This window comes from Acinonyx jubatus, chromosome D1 (assembly GCF_027475565.1).
Source record: "Acinonyx jubatus isolate Ajub_Pintada_27869175 chromosome D1, VMU_Ajub_asm_v1.0, whole genome shotgun sequence".
In the NCBI taxonomy this organism is placed as follows: domain Eukaryota; kingdom Metazoa; phylum Chordata; class Mammalia; order Carnivora; family Felidae; genus Acinonyx; species Acinonyx jubatus.
Genome location: NC_069390.1, coordinates 88,125,760 through 88,150,037, shown reverse-complemented (window position 1 = coordinate 88,150,037; position 24,278 = coordinate 88,125,760). Strand labels below are relative to the sequence as shown.

General features: G+C 44.7%; 1 protein-coding gene across 3 annotated transcripts in view; it reads right to left on the bottom strand.

Moving 5' to 3' along the window:
- Window positions 1-21,748, bottom strand: part of ETS1 (ETS proto-oncogene 1, transcription factor) — a 131,885-nt gene extending 110,137 nt beyond the window's left edge. The window contains exons 1-2 of one of the 3 annotated variants that reach the window (XM_027036903.2): window positions 21,609-21,748; window positions 8,277-8,362 (exon numbers count right to left, since the gene is read on the bottom strand). In XM_027036903.2, coding sequence (XP_026892704.1) covers window positions 8,277-8,345 — 69 coding nt within the window. In that variant the 5' untranslated portion in view covers window positions 8,346-8,362; window positions 21,609-21,748. Of the gene's footprint in view, window positions 1-8,276; window positions 8,363-21,597 lie in introns of all 3 variants that reach the window. The other 2 variants (XM_027036899.2, XM_027036900.2) reach the window with 2 other exon arrangements.
- Window positions 21,749-24,278: the final 2,530 nt, after the last annotated feature.

Sequence of the window (24,278 nt, the reverse complement as noted above, 5' to 3'; positions counted from 1 at the left end):
CTTGTTCTCTCTCTCTCTCTCTCTCTCTCTCTCTCTCTCCCAAAAATAATAAACATTAAAAAAATTAAAAAAAAAAAAAAGAAGAGTATGTGTGATCCATTCTTCAAGTCCATTTCTGTCGTTAGCCAAGCAACCTTGAATGTCCTAGTGTTTGCCTACTAATTCCCTCCTTTCTCTTCTGTATGTGGGCTCAGCACACAATCTCTGTGGAAGCAAACCTGTCTTTTCTTGGATCGACTTCTGACTCCTAGGCGTTAGCCTTAGTATGAGGCCACGAGCATATGAGACCCAAGAACTATTTCTAGATGCTGCTGTTTACAAAAATAAATTAAAACAACAACAAAAGACATTTTACGCCCAGAAGCAAAGCTAAGTGAGCCCGGGATGTCTGCTTCTGCGGAGATAACTGTGTTTTTCTAGGCGTGTCACAGATGTTCATGCACTCTAGTAGGCAGACTGAAGACTGGGAACCAGGAAGCCTGGATTCAAGTCCCGCTCTGCTCCTAAGGAGCTGTGTAACCTCCAGCCTGTCACTTAACCTCTTTAGCTTTTGTTTCCTAAGGAGGCTACCCCCACTGATCTCCGGCCTCCTTTCCAACTCTGCTCTCACCTTCTGCCACCCTGTCCCCATCCTTTCTCCTGACCTGTGACCAACCGCCCCCATGAGTAGAGAAGCCTGTAGAGCCAAACGTTGCCCGTAGTCATAGTTTGGATTCATGGCATACGATGTCCCTCCTAAATTTCCGAAAGCCTTCATAGCGTTGTCCTCGTTCTTTCCTAAAGCCATGCTCAAACACTGCTTTACCCCACGTCCCCCATTTTTCAGTAGAGAACAGGGAGGCGGAGGAAGTGCCTGCCTCTGGAATAGCTCTAGGGGCTCTGGCACAGTAGATACTCAGGAAAGGCTGTGTGACCAAAAGACGAATCCTCAGCTTAGACCCTCTCAGCCCATTGCATCACTGCATGCAGGTGCCTTTCCACGGTGGGGGGGGGGGGGGGGGGGTTGCTGCTGAACCCTGCAGCTTTTAATCAGGTCTGGGCCTCCTCCTCCGCCTCAGAAGATGCCAGACAAGCCAGTGTCTTCTTTATCTCACTGTCCAGCGGGTCATGGAGAAGCTCTTTCCACAAGAAGCCAAGGGGGGTGTTCTGGGCGGACGGCGTCTGGCCTTCAGGACGCTGGGGCAGACCTGCTTCGGGAGGGCACATGTGTCCTGCTCCCTTGAGAGGCAGAGGGAAGGACGCAGACAGAAATACTCCTTCGCGTCCATTTAGCTTTCCTCAGCCTACTCTCAAGGAGGAGGGAGGGGAGGGTGGTGCCGCCACAGGAGAGGCGGGAACAGACAAAATAGGAAACTCTCAAAGGGCAGTTTAATTTTAGACTCAAGGCCAGGAAATTCTTTTTAAAACAATAAGAGCGCTGGGCTTGGGGCTGGGTGAAAGGGCAGGCCTGACCCACGGCAGGTTTCTGAGGGAGAGATGTGAGACGGTCCCGTAGAACTCCTCCGGGGACTGTGGCTGAGGCTGCCCCGAGATGTGACCGGCCCTGCTCGTGGCAGCCTGAGACCACCGCCCTCTCCACCCACAGCGAGCACTTAGTCACATAGCTGAGGGTCCAGGGGCCTCTGAACCTTGCCACTAGTCCGAGCGCCTGGACTGGACGCTTTCCTGCCGAGAGACCAGCGGTGAGACACGGGTTACTGGTCGGCTTCTACTCCCTCGACGTGAAGCCTGCAGACTCCCAGTGGCTCCAGAGGGGACAGCCCCAGGCATCCCACGGTGCAGGGAGAGCAGGTGTGGTGACTCAGAGCCTCGTTAGGAGACGCTGGGTGGTGGATAGAAAACTCTTGCCTTGGCCGAAAGACGGGGCAGTAATTCCAATGTGCCCAGTGGTCCGCTACAAGCTGGGGTTTTGGGTTTTTTTTTTCCCCCTAACTCGGGGAAGACCCACTTCCTCATTCATTAGGCATAGAGATGCAGGAATGAGAGTCTATTAGAAGTTTTTTTACACTACCACACATCTAAACAGTGATTAAGATGAATTCCGAAGTAAGGAGTGTCCTTAGCCCCGAGTCAGGGGATCTGGGTCACACGCCAGTCTCTCGCCAGCTCTGTAAACTCAGGCACCTCCTTTAATCTCTCAGGATCTTAATTTCCTGATATCGGGAGATGGCCTCTCGGCCGTGTCCTGGCTCTGAACTCCTTGAGATTGTGCCCACTGAACTCGGGACCTTAGAAAAGCCCCACTTTTTCAGATGCTGGAAAATACAGACATTATCGGTCTTTCCTTCCATTTTTCTGACCGGCCCGAAGTATCCATTTATATCCCAAATTTCTTTCGCACGTTTTCTCTAATCCCAAAATGCTTCATCCATTGTCCTCCGGGATTTGCAGAGAGAAGGAAAGGGCGTCGGTGCTGGGCTCCACAGTCAGTGACAAGCGCGTGCCCTTCCCAAGAAGGGCAGGGACAGCACAGACTCCCTGATGACCACTCAAAGGCTGGAATCCTGAGGCCTGTAGGGTGGAGGTGAAGAGTGTGCGAACAGCCCTGGCTAAGAAGGGAATTGCTTCCCAAGGAGGCCCAATTAAACTGCAATTACTCAAGATAAGAGAACCAGGTCTGTTTACACAATGGGGTTGTAAACCACCAGCCCATTACAAGAGAACTTTGATCTGGTGGCAAGGGAGCTGTTTCTAGGGCAGGGGAGTGATGAAGCAAGGAGTTTACTCAATAAGAATGTCTCCATCTTTACCCCAGAAGCCCCGTCTTGTTGTGGCAACACCCTTGCACGGACAATAAGTGGAATCATCTCCACTCCTCCCTCCGTGCTTCCATCCAACACAATCGAAAAGTCCAGAGAAAGGCATAAGGGAGAGAGGCTTAGCTGAGGTCATCTTTGTGGGAGGCTCTCGACACGCATTTTCTCATGTAACGATCATGATAGCCTCACATGGCAAGTTATGCTCTGTCTTTTAAAGAGAAGAGGACGCTGAAGCACAGAGAGGTTAAGTAACTTGTCCAAGGTCACATGGCCAAGGAGTAACAGACCAGAACTGAACCCAGATCTCTCTGACTCCTTGAAGTGCTTTCCATTATAATTGGCTGGGCTGCATTCCAGAGCTGCCTGGCCCAGGACTGAAGGCTCTGTCTGAGGCTCCTGTAAAAGAGGCGGGAACAAGGGGGGTGGGGTCGCCCTTCTGCCTCACCAAGTGTCAGAAGGTAGAAATAGAGTTACGTGGCGAAAAAAAAAAAAAATCCATCAATCAATCAATGATGAAAGGAAGAAAGAACGTGTACAAAAGGGAGTCACTCATGCCACGAAGTGATTGGCAAAGATTCAGCCTCAGAGGTCTCTGTGCCGGGCAGCTGTGTCCGAGGGCACGGCGTGGAGCTCATCTCTGCAATGTGCTTAGCTAAGCCCCATGGCCATGCCACTCCCGCTTGCAGGCACCGCCGTGGAGACTCAAGAAGGCTGGCCAGCGCCGAAAGTTCCTCTAGAAAAGCCCAGGAAGGACAGAGGCCAATGCCTAAAACCAGCCAGTGGCTGGCAGCCTTCCTCTGTCCCTTAGAAAGCTGGTATTCGACCCGGACTCTGGCATATGTCCATCAGTCCATTCAGTGATCCTGTCTCTGACATACCCCTGGCTTCATACCATGTTATTCTACACAGTTATAGCAACTAAGTGTCCAGTAGGTATGATTGCATTCATACCACTCATATCATAAAGTCACAAGTCGGGGGCGCCTGGATGGCTCAGTCGGCAGAGCGTCTGTCTCTTGATTTGGGGTCAGGTCATGATCTCACGGTTCATGAGGTGGAGCCCTGAGTTGGGCTCCAGGCTGACAGTGCGGAGCCTGCTTGGCATCCTCTCTCTTTGCCCCTCCCCTGCTGGTGCACTCTTTCCCTCAAAATAAATAAGTAAACATTAAAAAATAATAAAGTCACGAGTCAAAAGTCTTTTGCTGGGCAGCTTCTGAAACACTTCTTTTCACTCAGGAAATATAGTTGCCATATTAGTAAGAGAACATTGGATCCAGAAAGAGTAAAAGAATGCCAGGTTTTTAATGCAATTACCCCACCTCGGGCTGCATGGGATGTTCCCCAAACCCAGAGCCTTAGCCTAGGAAATTCTGGCATCTTAGACCAACCTCTTGGGTATTGGGTTTTCCTGGGGGATCTGGCCCTCCGGGAAGCCACTCTCGCCCCAGCAGATTGCTCTACCCCCAAAGGACTGAGCTCTGACAGGAGCTGAGTGGGCAGGACTGTTCCTTTCCTCTGAATAGTTCAAGGTGCTTCCTAAAGTTTGCATGGCCCAGGGGTCATTAATCCCCGTGGACCTCCTCCACACATCCTCCTCGCTTTCAAGGTGGCCAAAGACTGTGACATGTTTGGTCAAAACCAGGAGCGACTCATCCCTCCCATTCCTGCCCTCCCCCAGCTCTGCAGCCCTGGTGGCCTGAGAGGATGACGCAGGAGAGGATAAAGGGACCAGCACTGCTGGGGACTTCCAGGGCTCACCATAGGCTTGCTGAGGTAGCATAACAGGAAGGAGCGCTTCCTCCCCTTGGATGAAAGGGTCCCTGACACACAACCCATATTCGTACCTGAAAAACGTCACCCCCTCCCACACAATGGCCAGACAACTCCCAAAAGCGCTGCCGCTCTATCCCCCGGGTATGACATCACCTCATTCGTTACCATGGTCTCCTGAAGGACTGACCTTACAAGGAGGAAAGCATGTATCCTGGTTTGGACAAAGGGACCCTGAGGCAGATATTGTGAGTTCCCCCTACAATGATTATTCCCTGACCGTGGCATGAAGTTTCTAACTGTTGCTGTGATTATTGTAAGGCTTCTTCTGGTACAGGGCATGATCAAATAATGCTAATGCTACCTCTCATTTATGAATAATGAATCAGAATTAGCAGGCTTCGGGGACTGGAAAGTATTCGGATTCTGATTTAGATCGAAGCCGACTCTAGATCGAACAGTTAAAGCAGCGTGTTAAACAGAAGCCCTCATAACACGAATATATCCTCACTTGTTTTTCTTTTCTGAGATTTCCCTTTCTAGAGCAATCGTTTACAAGTGGCAAAGACCTGGTCAGACCAACCTGTACACGTAACACCATCCTCCCTTCAAACTTGATCCTGGGGCGGCTGCAAGCAGGGCCTCTCAACCTCAGCACTACTGACATTTGGGGCTGAATAATTCTCGGTCGTGGGAGACTGCACTGTGGATTGTGGGGCTGGCTAGCTGCATCGCTGTCCTCTACGCTCTAAATGCCAGGAGATGCCACCACCAAGTTCTGACAGTTAAAAACATCACCGAATCAGGGCACCCGGGTGGCTCAGTCAGTTAAGCGCCTGACTTCAGCTCAGGTCACGATCTCGCAGTTTTGAGTTCGAGTCCCCATGTCGGGCTCTGTGCTGACAGCTCAGAGCCTGGAGCCCGCTTCGGATTCTGTGTCTTGCTCTCTCTCTAACCCCTTCCCAGCTCATGCTCTGTCTGTCTGTCTCTCTCTCTCTCAAAAATAAATAAAAACATTTTAAAAAATTTAAAAAATAAAAATATCACCGAATAGTCCCCGGGGGGCGGCTAAAGCAGCCCTATTAAAAACTCCTTCCACCCTCAGCTTCCCACACCTGAGACAGAGTTTCTTTTCTTGGTGGCCCAGCCTAACCAAATTGGAGCCGAGGGCACCAGGCAGGAGGATATGGATTATTGGATTAAGTACCTTTGGTTGACCTGTAGATAGAGAGGCTCCAACAGAACTGACTAGACCCGGGTGCCTGCAGCTTTGACGTTCTTGTCTGGGAAAGTTAATGAATCTGTGCTCACTCCTTCACGACATCTTAGATTGGGATCGAGGGTGTGAGATCTGTTAGTGTCGCTAATGCCAGTGCCCCAAGGCTGCCGGCAATTTACAGGTTCTTCAACTGTTTCTTATAACGCAGGCTAAGGTTGGGGGTCATCTGTAGGAGCTGGTTTATTGAACCTGAGTTTGTACTGAGCGATGTTATTTGTTTGTTTATTCATTCGTTTGTATTAGGGAGAGTATACGCAAAGGAGTTTCAGGACTTCTCTGTTTGCTATATGGTTCTGAAAGGTTGCCTAACTAGTCCCAGTGATGGAGAAACTGAGGCCCAGAGAGAAGTTATGCGTGAAAGTGCTAGGGCAGTAACTTAGCAGTTCTCTTATGCAACCTTCTGCTTTTGCCCAAGCAATTCTGAAATTCACAGCGAAAAGGATCCCACGCGCTGATAATGCTTTTCAGATATGGCTGTTGGGGCTGGGGGTAAATGCGTTCTTTGTTTTGAAACCAGTGGAAACCACTTAAAATGCATTAAAACTAGCCAGTGTATGCAGTTGGGGGTGGGGTCCTTCGTTGAAAACATGTACCCAGAGTTGGGTTTTGGTTTTCTAATTTCATACAATTTCCAGATACCCTGTCAAGGAAAATTTACTCTTATACCTGTGGTTTGAATCCTTAACATAAAAATGCATTTGGGTGTCAAAAACATAATAAAACAAATATAAAATTTGCATGGCACTGCTTTTTAAGAGAAGTTATTCATCTTGCTTCGCTTGGTTACAGGACCGCTAAAGAGAGTTAACATAGGCTGGTGTTTAAATCTCTTCTTCCAAAGCCAATGATATATTTTGCCCTGCAACCGCAGCATGCTTTATCTGTTTTAACAAATCTCTACAATATCATCTTTAAGAATAAGTTAGTGTAATTTGCGCCAACCTCAGATGATAACTTCTGTGTGAGAAACAAGAGGACCCCTCCCCCGGAGGTTTTTCCAGCCCCTTATGTGACCTGCAAGTTAAGGCTCTTGGCAACTCCTACGAAGCAGAACTGAGAGGCCACTGGTCTGGACTTGTTGTGTGAGTGCGTGTTTCTAAACATATTTCCGGTGGTCTTTATACTCTAAACTTTTTCCTGATTCTAATTTTTTAGAAAAGTGAATGGTGTTTCTATGAAAACCGAAGCCATTTAAAACAGAAAACAAAACAAAACACCAAAACAGGTGTTTCAGAATAGCCAGGAAAGAGAAATGTGATAATCACTCCTTGAAGACAGAACAGCTTTTGAGCACTTATTTTTTTCAGTGACACAGAGAATCATTTTCAAGTACATTGCATCTTTCAATAGACAATTACAACGAGAGGCCATGGTTAACTTCAGGTTACCAGTGTTAAAAATTCTGCAGAACCACACACAGGACAGTCTAGGACTGGAGTCAGAAAAGAGCTCTGGTCTATTGGTGTCTCTTTAGACCCATAAATGTAGTGCAAAGAATTAACAATAAACTTATCTGTCCATTTCCAGAGGAAGTGAAAAGAGCTCAACATTTCTGTTGGCTGTCTTTGCATGAAAACATACAGAATTAGGAAGGAATAGTTTATTAACTACATCAGCTAATATTAAAGATTCATTGAACATTGGGATGGATCAATGATAGCATTATGGGATTGCTCTCACAATACATTTATAAGAAATTCATCTAGGGGTGCCTGGCTGGCTCAGTCGGTTGAGTGTCCGACTTCAACTCAGGTCATGATCTCACGGTTTGCTTCATGAGTTCAAGCCCCACATCGGACTCTGTGCTGACAGCTCAGATCCTGGAGCCTGCTTCCAATTCTGTGTCTTTCTCTCTCTGTCCTTCTCCCCCTCATGTTCTGTCTCTTTCTCTCAAAAATAAATAAACGTTAAAAATTTTTTTTAAATAAAAAAAGGAAATTCATCTAAACATTCTACTGATGACCACATAGCTTGGGTTGGTCTTCTTTCCTAAGGGAAAGAAATTTTATCCAGTCCTATTTTAAAGTTCCTTTTACCTCTCTTATTCTGAGATACATGACATTTTCCTATAAAGTTACTATCACATTCCCTAGTTTTAAATTCTGAGATTAGATGGCTTGGGTTATTTAGCTCTATCGATATGTGAAAAATCTTCACCAAATGAACTGAGTAATGAAAAATCACCTGGCTTTCACCATTAATCATGGTTGAGTTACATTTTCTGAAACACAAACATATTTTTTAAAATAAAACCTTTGTAAGCAAGTCCATCAGTCTTGGATTTTTATTTTATATGCTGAGAAAAAGACATAATCTCACACTTTAGCTCCTCCAAAAGATTCAAGGCTGATTCCAACTTTGGGGGTGGGTCCCCGGCTTCTCTGTCCAGAAGGGGTCAGGATGCAGGAAGGAAGGAGAAGACAGGAGAGGCAGGTGGGCAAAGGAAGAGCAGGGAGGGGTCCACTTACCGCCACCGCAGGACGCACTGCTGAATAAGGGGCAGGGCCACTGGCTGTGGAATCCACAAAGTAGCTCATCCTCAGGCTTTCAGCACCTGCATGGGAGAAAGTCTTCACTGAAGCACCAACGTGTGTGCTAGAACCACAGCGGGTTCGAATCTCACAACGGGATGTCTCCCAAGGAACCATAGAGTTCACCTCTTTATGCTACAGAGAAGGAAACTAAAATTCAGAAAGATAAAGTACATGGACCCCTGGCACACAGAGAATGAGCAGGCCCCAGACCGGGACCCCTCTTGACCACAAGGCAGCAGGGATAGCTTCCGTGAGCTGTAGACAAGAAGCAGTCACAGCATCTACAGAAAGACCCTCGTGTAGGGTTTCTGGGCAAGCACCAGGTCTTAGTGTCATTTTTGGTAACAGCCCCATCCATATATCGCCTTCCCTCCACCCCAACTAGGTCTGCCACATAGCAGGAGCTCAGCACACAGGTGTGGTGTGAATTAATTGATAAAGGAGTAAAGAAAGAAAGGTCTGAGGGGAAGAAGGACGGAAAAGCCCTATCTAAGAGACACATCAACCAGGACCTCAAGACACAGATAAACAGAGAGAAGGCCTGAAAAAGGGATTGAACATTATTCATCTGGGGCGGGGGGGGGGGGGGGGAGGAGAAATGCTTTTAAATAATTCTTGTCCAGAGCTGTTATCTACATTGAAAATCTGGATGTCAAGAACGCTTGAGGAATGTTCTGGCTGAAGGGATTTTCCAGCTGGCTGTCGGTCATCAGGAAAATCATTTATGTATCAAATATTTCTGTTGATCTCAATGCTTTCTAGAGTGCATTGGTTCACACACTTTCATAAACTCAACATTATATACTTTAAAAAAGTCTTTCTTGAATGATGCACACGAGATGAAGTTCCTAGGCACATCATCTGAAGGCCAAATTCCCATTGTTTAACAATGACATTTTAGCTTCAACTCCACTGCTTTCCAGTTCATCTTTGTCTTTTCCTTTACTCCTGCTAATATGTAAAGCCACTGGCACATTTCAAGAAAAATAGAGTACTACCTGTCCTATGTTCAGTTTGTGGTGTTGGTTCACCGTCTGCATTCAGGTGACAGCCAGTGAGCAGGTCTTCCTTCATATGAAATGTATTTAAACGATAATAGGTAAACGGGCTCAGCAATAGAAAATTATACCCACGAAGGGCTAAATCACAGAGCAACTAATATCATATGGTTGAGATTCGTAAGCTAGAAACCTTCTAAAGACATAACTTACCCCAGGACTTTGCTTATTTGCTTTTAACTAAAACTTTACTTCTCTTACGATGCATTTTCTCCAAAAAAAAAAAAAAAAAAAACAAACTGCAGGCGAGATAATATTAATTTTAAAAAATTAAACAACTACGGGTAGTTAGGCTACATTAATCAAAATTTTGTTCCCTTGTTCTTAGGGGGATTGATCTCCACTGCAGCAAGATGGCCCCCGGAAGAATGCCCGGTGGTGACATCGAAGAACGGAAAAAGATCCAAGTGTGCTAGTCCAAGGACATTGTTAATATCTGTTATCAGTGGTCACCTATTCAGTGCTCATTCCTCAGAATAATGAGCAGCTGCTATGTATCAGAGCGCACTGGGCACTGACTATGAAATAAGGTCCATACAACACAGCTCAACATGGACGGGTCCTGACCATACGTTCTGAAGATAATCTCAATGAGCTCATTGTTCCCTTCCTACTGAAACATCGCTTACTTTTAACCTTGAAATCAGGTGCAAAGGTCCCAATGAAACATCATCAGTCTATTCCATCCCCACTTTTGATCTACTCCCAGATGAGATTTACAATTAACAATATGGAGTATGTCATACCTCGATTGGATTAACCATGGTCAGATTCCCTAGGGAAAAGCTGGCCATCACTCCGGCCCTGCAGGGCAACCTATACCTTTGAGGAATGTCTAGGTATGGGGTCACCGTTTGTGCCATCCATTCAGCCCTCCAGGGTCCTCCAAAAAAAATCTCGCGGATCCCCTGAGATATCACGGACCTCCACCATTCATTCAACAAGCACAATGAAGACTTCCTTTGCTAGGAACTTGTTTATTCATTCAGCAATGAATGAATAATGGGGAGTGGGAAATCGTGGAAGATTGCACAGTGTGATGTGTGACCCCACGGCCCTATGAGTCACCCCTATACTCCCACAAGCAGCAGAAAGACCTTTACTCTTCTGAATTCCCATTTTCTTTACCTATTTTTAAGAAAAAGGATTTTTGGAAGTGGCAGCCGGACAACACCCTTCGCAGCAACATGGCCTGGGGAAAGGTTCAGTGGAAATATGTGTTCTCTTTCCAATTGACGGAGTGAGGGAGGAAACCTAAGGCCCCACATATGGTGCATTCTGTGCGGGATTGTGTTCCTGCAGCTACGTTATATGAATGACACTTCCCTTGGGGAAAAGCCCTTCACCCAGGGAGGAAGCTGAAAAGAGGGAGTTGCCAGGGCACTCGAGGGCCCTCATCTCAGGAAATAACTCCGGGACAGAAATGGATTACTGCTGTATTATTTTTTGGAGAAAGAAAAAAAGAACTCACCCTTTTTCCACTTGTAGATTGTGACACAGAACAGCTGCTTAGGACATAAACCCTTTCAGAAAAAGAAAGAGGAGTGTCTGCGTGATACTTTTTTTTTTTTTTTTTGACTTGTTGGCCAAAGAGAATTCCTCCCACGTAACATTAAACATCAGCTGGACCAACTTTTTTTTTTTTTTTTTTTGGTCTTGGCATTATAAATGTTTATTACCTAAATACAAAACAACTGTGTGACTTAAGATTTACTACCCAGCCTAGAAGCAGCCACGGGCCTGTCAGAATGTAGAAACAATGTGAACGGTTGAGAACAGACTTTTGAAGACCTGAGTTCATTTTTCTTTCTTTCTTTTTTTTGATGTTTATTTACTCTTGAGAGAGAGTGAAACAGAGTGTGAGGCGGGGAGGGGCAGGGAGCGAGAGGGACACACAGAATCCAAAGCAGGCTCCAGGCCCTGAGCTGTCAGCACAGAGCCCGATGCGGGGCTCGAACTCACCAACCGCAAGATCATGACCTGAGCCGAAATCGGACGCTTAACCGACTGAGCCACCCAGGCGCCCCTGTGTTCATTTTTCTTGAAGGGGACCAGCTACTCCAGAGCAGTGGATAAATGGGTCTGAAGTGACTTTATCCTCAGGACACTGCCCTGGCTTCCACGAGCGGCGGTCCCAACCTCTCGGGCCTCATGGTCCCCACACACCACTGCACCTCTGCTCCAAGATGGAATCTCTGCTGTTCCCATAAGCTCCTGATGCCAGTTCTCGCTTCCCCCCCGTTTCTCCTATGATCACATTGATAGAAATGACCTTCTGCCCTCCTGCTCCCCAGCTATCAACCTGCTTCTCCTCCGGCTTTAAGGCTCATCTCAAGAAGTTCTGGCTGCCAGGAACCCTTCCTGCACCACCCTTCACTGCAGCCAGGGGTGTCCCCCTTTCTCTGTGTTCCCCGCCATCACTGGGCGTAACACACCATTTTATAAACATCTGTTTCCATTTGCCTCTCGCCCTAAACTCAGAGCCATTTGAAGGTAGGCACTATGCTTTTTCACCTTTGTGTCTCCAGAATCGAAGACGGACTAGGGGGCATCAGAGAATTCGTTTTTGTTGTTGTCGTTGTTGAATTGGCGAATGAAAGAATGAATTGCTCTCACGAGGCCGAAACTATAATGCAGATCAGATGTACATTGGATTTTCAACTCAGAGAAGCTGAATAGATTGCAGATCTGGATGAAGATCCGCTTGAAATCATCAGGTTTGTTGCGTGACCCCCATCCCTAAGCGTGGGCCGCTAACATCACCTTCTCACAGAAGCGCAAGGATTTTGTCCACCCTTCAGTTCGTCCCCCTGGCCCCCGTGCCACTGCTGGTAGGAGATGGACACACAGATTAGAAAGCTCGTACTAGCCCTTTAACCGACTTAAGCCCCTGTTTTACAGATAAGGAGGAAGACGTAGGCAACCCTGTAAACTGGTCAGGCTGAGCTCTGACCCTGGGTCTTCAGCCACCTTCTCCTGGGCTTCTCTCTCCTCACTAGCCCAGAAGTTTCCAGAGAAAAATGCTCAGTCTCTGCGGAAGACAAAAAAAAAAAAAAAAAAAAAAAAAAGGATAGCCATTTGGTTTATGTGGGTGTATCTCAGTCTGATAATGGATTTTGAACAGTTTTCTGCGGGACTCTGGGGAGAGCTCTGTTCTTCGTAAAGCATGCTACTGATTGCTTCTGGAGCTTTCCACCCTCCGTAAGCCCAGTGACAGGGCCAGCCCTGCAGGCTGACACTGCCTTTCACCCACATCCCTTTGGGGCAGGGTGTGGGTGATGCCTAGAGGACAGAGAGGCTGGGGAGTGAGAGGGGTGCACCAGGCCAGGCCACAGCAGTAGGAAATCCCAAAGAGACCAGGTCTGCGTGAAGGCTGAGGCCAGTTCACATCAACTCTGCCCCTGTTTGGCTGCGTTTCTAGTGGAGCACTGTGACATCACTTAGTGTTTTTCTTTTGGCGTTACGTGCTTTTCAAGGAGAGACTATGCCTTGAAGGGAACTAACCCAATAAACTATACTTAAACATTTTTTTCTTTTGAAAATGATTGCTTTGGGCAACGGGATATGTGTTTATTGAAAAAAAATACACTAAAAACACAGAAATGTCGAAGATGAATGCCAAAATCACCCCAAATCCCACCATCTAGAGGTTATCGTACTAACCCTCTATTCAATGTTCCCCTGGGTATTTTTTTAACGTGTTTTTACAAATGTACATATAACGTATCCGTATGATCATAATTTTACCGTCGTGATATAATTCTCTGCATGCCATTTTGCTATCTGCTTCTTTCACTGACATCTGACATAATGCTATGAATATTCTTCTTTGTCAAGAAATAGAACTCTACATTCCAAAGATTATGGTTGTCAAGTATTCTATTATATGGGTGCCTTATTCTTTTCTTAACGAGCCGCTTATTACTGTATAATTAATTTGTCCCGAATTCCATGTCATTATAAAAGTTCCCAAAATGTTTTCTCTTCTCATTAAATATCTATAAGTGGTAGTGTTGGGACAAAGAACGCGTACAAACTGCCTTCCATAACAGAGAAGCCAAAATTTTACAGCCACCGACAAAGGCATTGTGTTTTCCATTTGACATTACCCCCTAGTCTCCCTGTTACCTTCATGGGTCAGGAATCATGGCTACTATGTAGCCTCGATGTAAAGATTACAGGTGGACAATTCAACTGTGGAATAAAGCCATGACATGTGGATAATGTGGATAAGTTGCTATGCAAAATTTACATAGATTTGCAATCAGGATTTCTCCTAGTATCAACAATTTAGGATTCTCATTAATTCGTATTAAAAAAAAACACCCTTTTGGTCTAGAATGCAGGAAAAAAAGAATTTGACCTCTAAAAGGATTATGCATTCAAAGAAAAATGACAGAACCTTTGCCAAACTAAAGACATTGTCCTCTATGTTATCAAGGCAACACCATGAATCTCCAATGAATAGAGTTTGAGTTTCTTCTTTCAGAATGCCATGAAAAATCTGTTTTTAAAGACTCAGACTGAGCATTACTTCTTTCAGGAAGCTTTCCCCCAACCTCTTAAGCAGTTAGATGGGCATTCTCCACCCTCCTCCACAGGACTCACCATAACAACCTGCCTACTTTGGTATTTGGTATTTGGTTCAGAGTACTTCCTGTATGCATATCTGTTTCTGTTCCTGAATCCTGAGTTGCTTAAGAGTAAGGACTATCTTTTTATATGTCACATAGTAGACATGCAACACATTTATTGACTGAATGGAAGAACCTTTTCATGAAATAGAATTAGAATGTGCAACAGTAGGTCTCAGGGCCTGAGTATATCCAAGAGAGTGGAAGAGAGATCTAGGGCAAAAAAAAAAAAAAAAAAAAGAGTTATCACTTGTGGTCACATGCATCCATATGCCACCCTAAGCTGAGACTTCTTTAATGTTAACCACGAGCAGGATCATATTTTTCCCTAAACTAATGAATGCACCAGATTGACAAGTTTTATCTATTCTCCTATATCATTTTCTCTCCAACTCTCATGAGTAATTCATTGGCATTTTTCAAATCATTTTAGTGGATCTCTCCTTTCATCTGGCAGTGTAACAAAAGCTACCAAGTTCAATTCTGGCAAGAACGTCAATCTAAGCATATTCAGATAGTTTCCCAAGGAAACTTAGTGGTTGCAATAAGGAGGAAAAAAAATAGTTTGAAGGATTGGAGACGGTTTCTCCTCCTTGTTCCTAAATCCATAAGAACCTCGTTTTCTTGACTAGGTTTCTCAACATCCCAGTAGTAAACATTCCTTCTTATTTTAGGTAGCCAGCCCTGGGGATCCTGGGTGGCTCAGCCGGTTAAGCATCCGACTTCGGCTCAGGTCATGATCTCACGGTTCATGGGTTTGAGCCCCGCATTGGGCTCTGTGCTGACAGCTCAGAGCCTAGAGCCTGTTTCCGATTCTGTGCCTCCCTCGCTCTCTGCCCCTCCCCCACTCACGCTCTGTCTCCCTCTGTCTCAAAAATAAATAAACATTAAGTAGCCAGCCCTGACCCATAAAGGCAGTGGTCTGATTTATGTGCTGTTACTCATGGTATCAGACTATCACACGAGGACAGTGTTTTGCCCTTCCTCAACGAGTTAACTCCTTCATATGTCCTGAAAAAGAGAGAGAGTAAAAGACTGCTTTGGTCTGCTGCACCATAGCAATTTGGAAATAAGGAGTGCCTGGTAGACTATTTAATGTTTCCTCTGTGTGGACACGAGTCCCTCCCAGTCACACTGCTGGCATGGCATGATGAACAGTGGGCAGAATGGAGTCCCTTCTTGTAAACATCAAGGGAGTACATTAAAACCCACCCGCTCCTAAATGAGAGGAATTTGATGACCACAATGTCAATCCTCGTCTCTGAAACTTTGCAAAACCTAACGCTCTCCTTTTGGTAGTCAACCAGGCTTCACGTGGAAACATTTCCTGGAAGGCTGAAGGTAACATTCAATACGCTGGTTTACATACAGTAAAAGTGCCCACAGCCTGGTCTTCAAGTGCTATTCTTCAAATGCTACAAGAATGCGCCATGAAATTCAGCAAATGATCACTGAGTCGATAAATTAAAATGTTTTTTTTTACTAAGAGACTAGAAACACAAAACAGTAAGCTGGAGAAAAGACAGGAAGTACTCTTTGCTTCACAATGACAAATGTAGCAGAGGTCATGATATACGTATGAGATTCTTGGCCAAGATGAATCTGAAGAAGGCCCGAAAGACTAAAATGTCAACTCTAACCCAACGGATGCTGCCAAAGGAATCCTCAAAGAGCCTAGAATTTTAAATTACTTGTCAACTTACAGCGTGACGAGCATGTTGGATATAAATCTAGACTTCAGATACGGTTCTGGCTCTTAAGAAGTGCTCAACAAAACTGAGAGACATCACACACAGAGGTAGATACTCAGAGAACAATGAAAAGGGGACAGGATAGATATTGAGAATGTCCTTTTCCAACTGTACTAAAGGACACCAGCTGCCTGAGAGCTCTCAAATCCAGCAAGCAGCTCCTTGAACTATGTCTGATTGTGATTTTCATGGTGGAGTTTCGGTTGTTTTATTGCCCAAATTGTAAGGTTCCAATTTCTCAGTAGAATCTTGAACGGCTTGCTGCCATTCTTACATGAAGAGGGATTTTGCAAATTCAGTCAGTTTTGGAGTTGGAAAACAAATTCACCGAATCTGCCATTTTTTATTGGAATAAACTGACTTCAGAGAGGTGACGTGTTTATCCAGTGATAAAGAGCTCGGGAGTTGCAGAGGGTGAGTTAACCTGTAGCTCCTTACTGAGCCAATGGCCATGGGCAAGTCTCTTAACCTCACAAAGTCTTAGTTTCCTCAACTATAAAATGGAGATGATAATACCAACCTTTTCGGGATTATTGAGGAGGGTTCTATAAAATAAAAGTGCTCAGCAGAATGCTTTACGCATGATAAAGCGGCCAACAAATAGTGGTTATTATGTTTTGCTCTTTTGTCACAGTGACTGGCATTAGTAAGCATTCACTAATTAAGTCATAGTGGTTTTTATACATTATTATTCTTACTGCCCAAGGCGGCTATTCATTCAGGTACCATAGCTGGAACCCAGATGGCCTAAATCCCTGTCTCTTTTTCTAAGGGACTTGCATTTAAATAATCAGCAAAGGATTCCCTTCCATAAGCATTAGTTAAGAATTTCACTGCAGCAAAGAGCCACCATTGCTGTTGAATGGTAGTCTGTTTGTACCATTGTTATGCATAAAACCAAGAAGTAAGCATCTTTCTGGCACTGAGGAACAAACTCATTGGAAGATTCCAGGGCACAAATGGAGAAATACTGTCACGTCTTGAGCGAAACCAACATCTTTTTGACATAAATGTCGGTCTTTTGTGGAGTAACCCATTAGCAACTAGATATATAACTACGGAAGTAGTAAGCTGCTACGGAGAATATTGCAAGAATTTTTGTTTGTTCATTGTTTTTAATTTTGTTGTGTTTGGCTTTTTTTTTTTTTTTTTTTTTTTTTTTGCCAGGGGTGGGGGGAGCACGCTTCCCCAACTGATTTGCATAGGAATCACCTGGGAATTGCGTTACAATGCTAAGCCCGAGTCAGCAGGTCCAGGTACAGCCTGACCATCTGCATTTCTAACGAGATCCCACCTGATGCCCAGGCAGCAGCTCTCCGAAGACCTCGCTTTGAGTAGCACGCCAGCGTCTGGACAAACTTGGTTAAATTCATGAGTAATCCTAACAAGGCAGGTGTTCAGGAGACAGAGCCCACCGAGGAACGGGCAAGAAGACGTCTGTGGCGCAGGCTGATGAGAAGTTTGATTTTTATCCTCGCTACAATAAGAGCCTGGCCAGGGGAACGTGGAACTCAGCACTGTCAGTGCCTCTCAAGCCACATGTCACATGATGGCCACATATGACAAGGCTTCTTGCCTTTCCTGAGAAGCTGTGGTTTGAGTTACTTAGCCTCTAATGTCAAGAAATGGGCATCGCTGTGGTCTCCCCATTGACAGGAATCCCTCTGGACTAAAGACGGCTGGGGGCACCACAAAGACGATTACGTCGTCATTTGCATTACATTTTTCACAATTTTCAAGGACTTAACATCTGTCGGAAACTCTTCGATCTGTGTTTTGCAATTTTGATGCATCTGAGATTATTTTGAAATGAAAGTTAAAAAAAATTCCAAATGCAAAAAAAGCTAAAATTCTGGGGGTTTTGACTTTTCCCAGTGGCTTGGAAATTTAGAGACTTTATTTCCCCTGTCGAGAATATTTTCTTGACATTTTCACTAAAAGGTTGCTTCTTGGTTTTCATTCTAGTTAGTACTACCCAAACATTCTCTTCTGAGTTCCTGAGACAGCAGCAGCCTTGACCAGGTAGAATATCAAATCTATTCTTTTTCTTTGAGAAACAGAACTGATCAGAAATGTCTTTCCCCGGGGCGCCTGGGTGGCTCAGTCGGTTAAGCATCCCACTTTAGCTCAGGGCTCCTGAGTTCGAGCCCCGCGTCAGGCTCTGTGCTGACCGCTCAGAGCCTGGAGCCTGCTTTGGATTCTGTGTCTCCCTCTCTCTCTACTCCTCCCCCACTCATGCTCTGTTTCTCTCTGTCTCAAAAACATATCAACATGAAAAGAAAAAAGAGAAAAGAAAAGAAAAGAAAAGAGAAGAGAAGAGAAGAAAAAAAAAGAAAAGGAGAGGAAAGAAATGTCTTTCTATCCCTGTGTTAGACACCAATTATTGCCATCTGAAGTCCCAAAACACTCATAGACTGGGTCACATCGCTTAACACTTATATTGTCTTTTACTTTCAACCCCTTTTCAGGTAAGATCTTGTCTCCTAAAATAACTTATGTTGACTTTATGAACAAAACTTCCATTATTGTTCCTTCTGCATCTGTCACATCACCCAACACAAGGCTGGACACAGCATAGAAATTCGATCAATATTTGTCATGAGAGAGACGGAAGGAGAGATTTGCTGATCTGATCAACTGGACCTTGTAGCTTTCCTTCAGAGTCAGTATTACTCTCTAACAACAAATAGTTGAGCAGCAGATCCCCCTTTGGAAAAGAAGCCTAATCCACAGAATTCTCCCATGTAAAACCAAAACATCAGTCTGAGCAGAAAAATCCAGCCTGAACTCATGTAAGTATCTCAGAGGTACTAAGGTTCCTTCGAGATACAGTGCCAGCCCCAAGGTCTGGACTCACATCCCCTTGGTTCTAATCAGGTCCCTCTTCTACACTGGTCATATTACCAAGCCTCAGTGCCTTCATCTGTTAAATGGGAATAACTAAAGTGCCCACCTCAAATACTTCCCTGTAGATTAAATAAAGTGGTCTGTGCAGAGCACTCAGCAAGGGTCCTGGCACATACCAAGTGCTCAATAAATATTAGGAATTATTATCCTTCCTCTGGTGAATTGGAGGAAACCAGGTATGATGCCCAGAGTATCACCAAGATGAAAAAGTTGACTTCCCTGGGGCACCTGGGTGGTTCAGCCAGTTAAGCAGCTGACTCTTGGGTTTCGCCTCAGGTCACGATCTCACGGGTCCTGAGTTTGAGCCCCAAATCAGGCTCTGTGCTGACAGCATGGAGCCTGCTTGGGATTCTCTCTCTCTCTCTCTCTCTCTCTCTCTCTCTCTCTCCTTCTCTCTCTGCCTCTCCCCCACTTGTGCTCTCTCTTCTCTCTCTCCCTCTCTCAAAATAAAGAAAGAAACTTTAATAAATAAATAAATAAATAAATAAATAAATGGTTGAGTTCCCTAAAGCTACATTTTCGGTAGAGCAGGGGCAAAGGAGATGAAAGGCGTAAAACAAGTTATTTTCCTATCTAAGTTTCCCCAGGATTGACAACTCACCCAGCTTGCCTCATGGGCCACTAAATTGCTGCATACCACATTTAGTTTGCTCTAATACTAAATACTTTTACATTTCCATATAGAAAGGAAGAAATGGGAGAGGGGGGGAAGGGGGACCGATATACCAGCTTCTGGGGTGTAACCCTTCCTTCTGCCACTTGATGCTGAGATGGGAATTTTAAATGGGTAATCGGACAAGGAGAGTTGCTGTGGAAAGCAGATCCCTTCCTCAATAAATAAAATCAGGAAGGATGGCCGAATTCGAATCGTCGGGGAGAAATTTGCTTCTACCTTGAGGCTCCGCGTGTAATCAAAGAGAGGATTGTCAGTGCCAATTATTTGTGTCCCTAACATGTATTTGTCAGTCTCCCACCCCACCCTCCCCTAGGGACCTGCACCCACACACCCAATTTGTTAGACTGCCCCTCAACATGATTGGCACTTTTATTCTTTACGCTGTTCACTTCTAGTCGCCCATCTTTGTGGAGTAGGTGGGGCACAAATCATTATTCACATTTTAGGGATGAAGACAACAAGGCACAGTCAGGTTAAATACCTTGTTCCCAGGTACCAAGCCCATCTCTACTAGGATCCAAATGCATATCCGCTTTCTTGACTCCAAATCCAGTGCTGGTTCCAGTTATGAGCCTACTCAGCCTTTGAACTTCATTATAATCTGAGGCAGGCAACTGGCCTGCGTCCATGCTCTCACCCAGTTCGCCAAGGTCACAGATTGCCAGATGTTGAAGGATTACACCTTTTACCCGCCTTCTTCCAGGCTCTACTCTTGGACCTTCTAGCACCTGTACCAACTAGCACCTTGGTGCCAGAAGCCTGAAAGGCAGAGATACCCTCTCTGTAATCAGACTTTCATCAGACCCTCTGCTTCCCTCATCCTCAGTCCTCAGCAGCGGAACCAGGACGGAAGAGGCTGCGTGGCTGCCTCGGCTGTTTGTTTTCTCACTACTGAGTTGGCAAGTATGGAAGTTGTTGATTTACAATTAGAAGCAGCATGCTTCTTCAAATATTAATATTAATAACTACAATACTGAACACATGAAAAGGGCTTTTCATCTTCAAAGCACTTTGCAGACATGAACTCATTAGCTCTCCCTTCCCTCCATTCAGGAACAACAGGTAAGTAAGAATCTCAACAGCAACAGCGGCCACGCAGCAACCCTCCACGCGTGCACAGCCCTCGCCTGCAGGAGCAAAAGTTTTCCTCTTTTAGGATAAAAAAAAGAGACGATGCAATCCAGAACCACAACTGATGAAACAGTCAAGATGCCAGTCATGTTACAAATCAAATGGAACTGCTAGAATTATCATTTTAGAATCTGTATTTCCTGCTGTGTGGCAAATAGGTCTGTCTCCTCAGTCGCACGGCAATAGTACGAAGTGACCGAGAAAAAATGGTGAGAAAAAAAAAAAAAATCTTCCCCAAAAGGCAATAAGGAGAACCTACAAGCGAATGCCTAGTCTTTTCAACAGTTCATCCACGTAAAATGTGACTTTAAAAGGGGTAACAGGGATGTTTTAACAGCCGAAGCCACAAAGTGGCATTGCAGGATAAAATCCCCAAATGGAGGGGAATGGCCATCCACACCCCCCAGACCACAGCCATAGCCCATAGCAGTGCCCCTGACGTTCAGCTCTGCGGTGGAGAAAAGAAATGCCCCCCCTGACTTTGAGAGACTCTCCCTGCCTCAGCCACAGCCCCCCCAAAACAGGTAGAATATGGAAGAACGTGGAGTCACAGAACAGGGAAAAACACCAAAAAACAAAAACAACAAACAAACAAACAAAAACCTGGCTAGTTTGGCTTGAAAGATTTGTGTAGCAATTTCCTCTCCACAGAAATTCATTAAGCTGCTAGGCTAAAAAAAAAAAAAAAGTAAAGCAACAGGCTTGCTAAGAGTGAGGGCGGGGGGGGGGGGGGGTAAGGAATTTCTATGTTTAACTACAGCTTTATTTCTTTGGAACCGCTCCAATATGCAAAAAAAATTCAGAGTTTCTGACAAGTAATCTGCGAGTATCTAAAACGTGTATGATTTTGCTTTTATAAAGCAGGGGAAAGAGTGAAACAAACTGATTTCAGACTATTTTAAGAAGGTTAGGAAGTATTTTTGAAAAATTATGAATGGAAACTATAGAAACATGTGAACAGAGGAAAAGAAAACCCACTTGTATCCTGAAAGTCCCCCATCAATTTACTGTTTAATTCCACAGACTGAAACAAACAAAACAAAAAAAAAAAAAAAAAAAAGGAAAAGGAAAATAGCAAAGTTTTAGGCAGAAACTCACACTTCACTTACTACTTGGCCGGAGAGACTGGGTGAGGAAAAGGTCCTGAGTAAGCTCCCTCAATGTCTGTGGTCTCTTTCCAACTACCTGCAGGAATCCTCCGCTCGGTGGCTATTAGAGGATGCAAAGACCATAATGTTTCTAATAGAGCTGCCTCCTTAAATTGGGGGGTGTGGTCAAGGCTGGGAAGGCTGGAAAAAAGGCTGTGCTCTGCTAGCCCCTGACACCGCGGAGGCAGCCGCTCGGACAAGCTCTTCGGTCTAGGTGGAAGAGCAAATATTGTTACTGGCTGGAGCGACACCAGATCACACCTTATTTTCTATCCTTCAAATTATCCTTCAATTAAATATAACTCAGCCACGAAGAGTACTGGGGAGGGAGATGAGCCAGCTAGCTCAGTGGGATAACTTGTCTGGTCCTCCGCGGATGCATTAGGTTTACTTTCTACTGAATATGTGAATATTCATGGCTTCACATTTCTTGACTTTCTCAATGGAGCCCCATTTAACCCAGGCAAGGGGTCTGGAGAGGCCGGGCTTGCTGTAGAATCAGGCCCGGAAAGACAGTCAGAAAGTAGGATATCTACCAGTTACCTGCTTTGGCTTTTTAGTTAGCTCTGTTAACCTGATGTGAAATGTGATATTTCCTAAGAAGAAGAAAATAATTATATGGAAGGGAGCTGACCAAGTAGAGCATCGGGAGTTCTTAAAAGTAAAGTTAAAATACCCTTTTCATATAAGCCTGGTCTTGGGTGATTTCTAAAATAGATTGGTTTGGGGGCACCTGAGTGGCTCCCTCAGTTAAGCCACCGACTCTTGATTTTTGACTCAGGTCATGATCTCCCCGTTTGTGAGTTTGAGCCCCGCATTGGGCTCTGCACTGACAGTACAGAGCTTGCTTGGGATTCTCTCTCTCTCTCCCTCTCTCTCTGTTCCTCTCCGACTTGTGTTCTCGCTCTCTCTCTCTCAAAATAAATAAATAAACTTGAAAAAAAAATTAAAAATAGATTAGTTTTAGTGGCCCCGATTTGTAGTTCTCGTGCAGCAATTAAAGGACAGAAATGTTCATATATTTCTCACTTAGAGAAAATGTGAGCAATGTGAAAATCATGCATTTGTTTTAGGTGAAAATATACAGCATCTTATATTTACATATTCAGAACCATGGTAAGAATGTTACATTCATGTAATATCGTTTCTATGAATAGGGTTATTTTGTTAGAGAATTTTTTTTAAGGCAGTATTTGGCTGCTTTTTTTTAAATACTTTTTTTGAGGGATAGAAAAAGAGAGAGAGTGAGTATGAGCAGGGGAGGGGCAGAGGGAAAGGGAGAGAAGGAATCCTAAACAGGATCCACACCCAGCAAGGAGCCCTTCTCAGGGCTTGATCTCACAACCTTGAGATCATGAACCAAGCCGAAATCAAGAGTTGGAAACTTAGCTGACTGAGTCGGTTTAACTCAACACTTTTATCCTAAAGGATTCCATTTTCTTTGAGGAATAGATGGGAGATAAGATTTGTCATGGTTCGTTCCTTTCCCTTTCTACTGAAGACGCAAATGCTCAACTTGGAAAGTCTATGAACATCTATGGAATGTCACTCAGAGCAACATCCTCATTTTCCTTTGCTGTATAAGGCTAGCAATGCAGTTAAGATGGCATTGTAATTAGAACAAGATTTTACTGCTCATCTTTGGCCCTTGCACCTTAACATGGCTTAGAAAAACGAAAGAGATAGTGCTACGGATGCAGTTTTGTTTAGTAAAGGTCTGTGCCAGGCACTGTGCTAGACTCGAGAGAAATAACAAGGTCACGCTGCGGTGGGCAGACAGACATAAATCAATAGTTGTAATACAGAACAATACATGCTATTTAAAAATCTCATTGTCGATTTAGCCAATTGCAGCTATGGTTGTATTCACTATGTTGCAAGAGACGTGGGAAAAAAATGCAGAGAAGACTTGGATTCTTGTCCTCCAAGGGTGTACAAGGTGATGGTTAAGAACTCTGGAGTTTGGGGCATCTGGGTGACTCAGTCGGTTGAGCGTCCAACTTCGGCTCAGGTCATGATCTCATGGTTCATGGGTTCAAGGCCCACGTCGGGCTCTGTGCTGATGGCTCGGAGCCTGGAGCCCGCTTCGGATTCTGTGTCTCCTTCTCTCTCTGCCCCTTTGCTGCTCATGCTCTGTCCCTGTATCTCAAAAATAAATGTTAAAAAAATTAGAAAAAAAAAAAAGAGGCTCTGGAGTTTGACATTGTGTCCATAAGAGTTCATACAGAGAGCAACCTTTTGGGACCTTAGCTCTAATCTCTACCACTACTTGTCATGGTGACAAAGAGCATAAGAGCATAAGCTAGAAATCTGAATGATGCAAAATAAGCCACCACTGGTTTAAATTGCTTGGAGAATGCCCAAGAAAGCAGGAAGCTTTGTTTAAAATAATATCTTCAAAAATATAGCATTAGATCAGTATCGACATGCAATAAATAAATGAATAAAGCTGGATCCTTACCTTACACCATATACAAAAACTAACTCAAAGTGGACCAAAGACCTAAACATAAGAGCTAAACTATAAAATTCTTAAAAGAAATCATAGGGGAAACTTCATGACATTGAATTCGGCAACGATTTTGTGGATGGGACACCAAAAGCTCAGGCAACAAAAGAAAAATAGGTAAG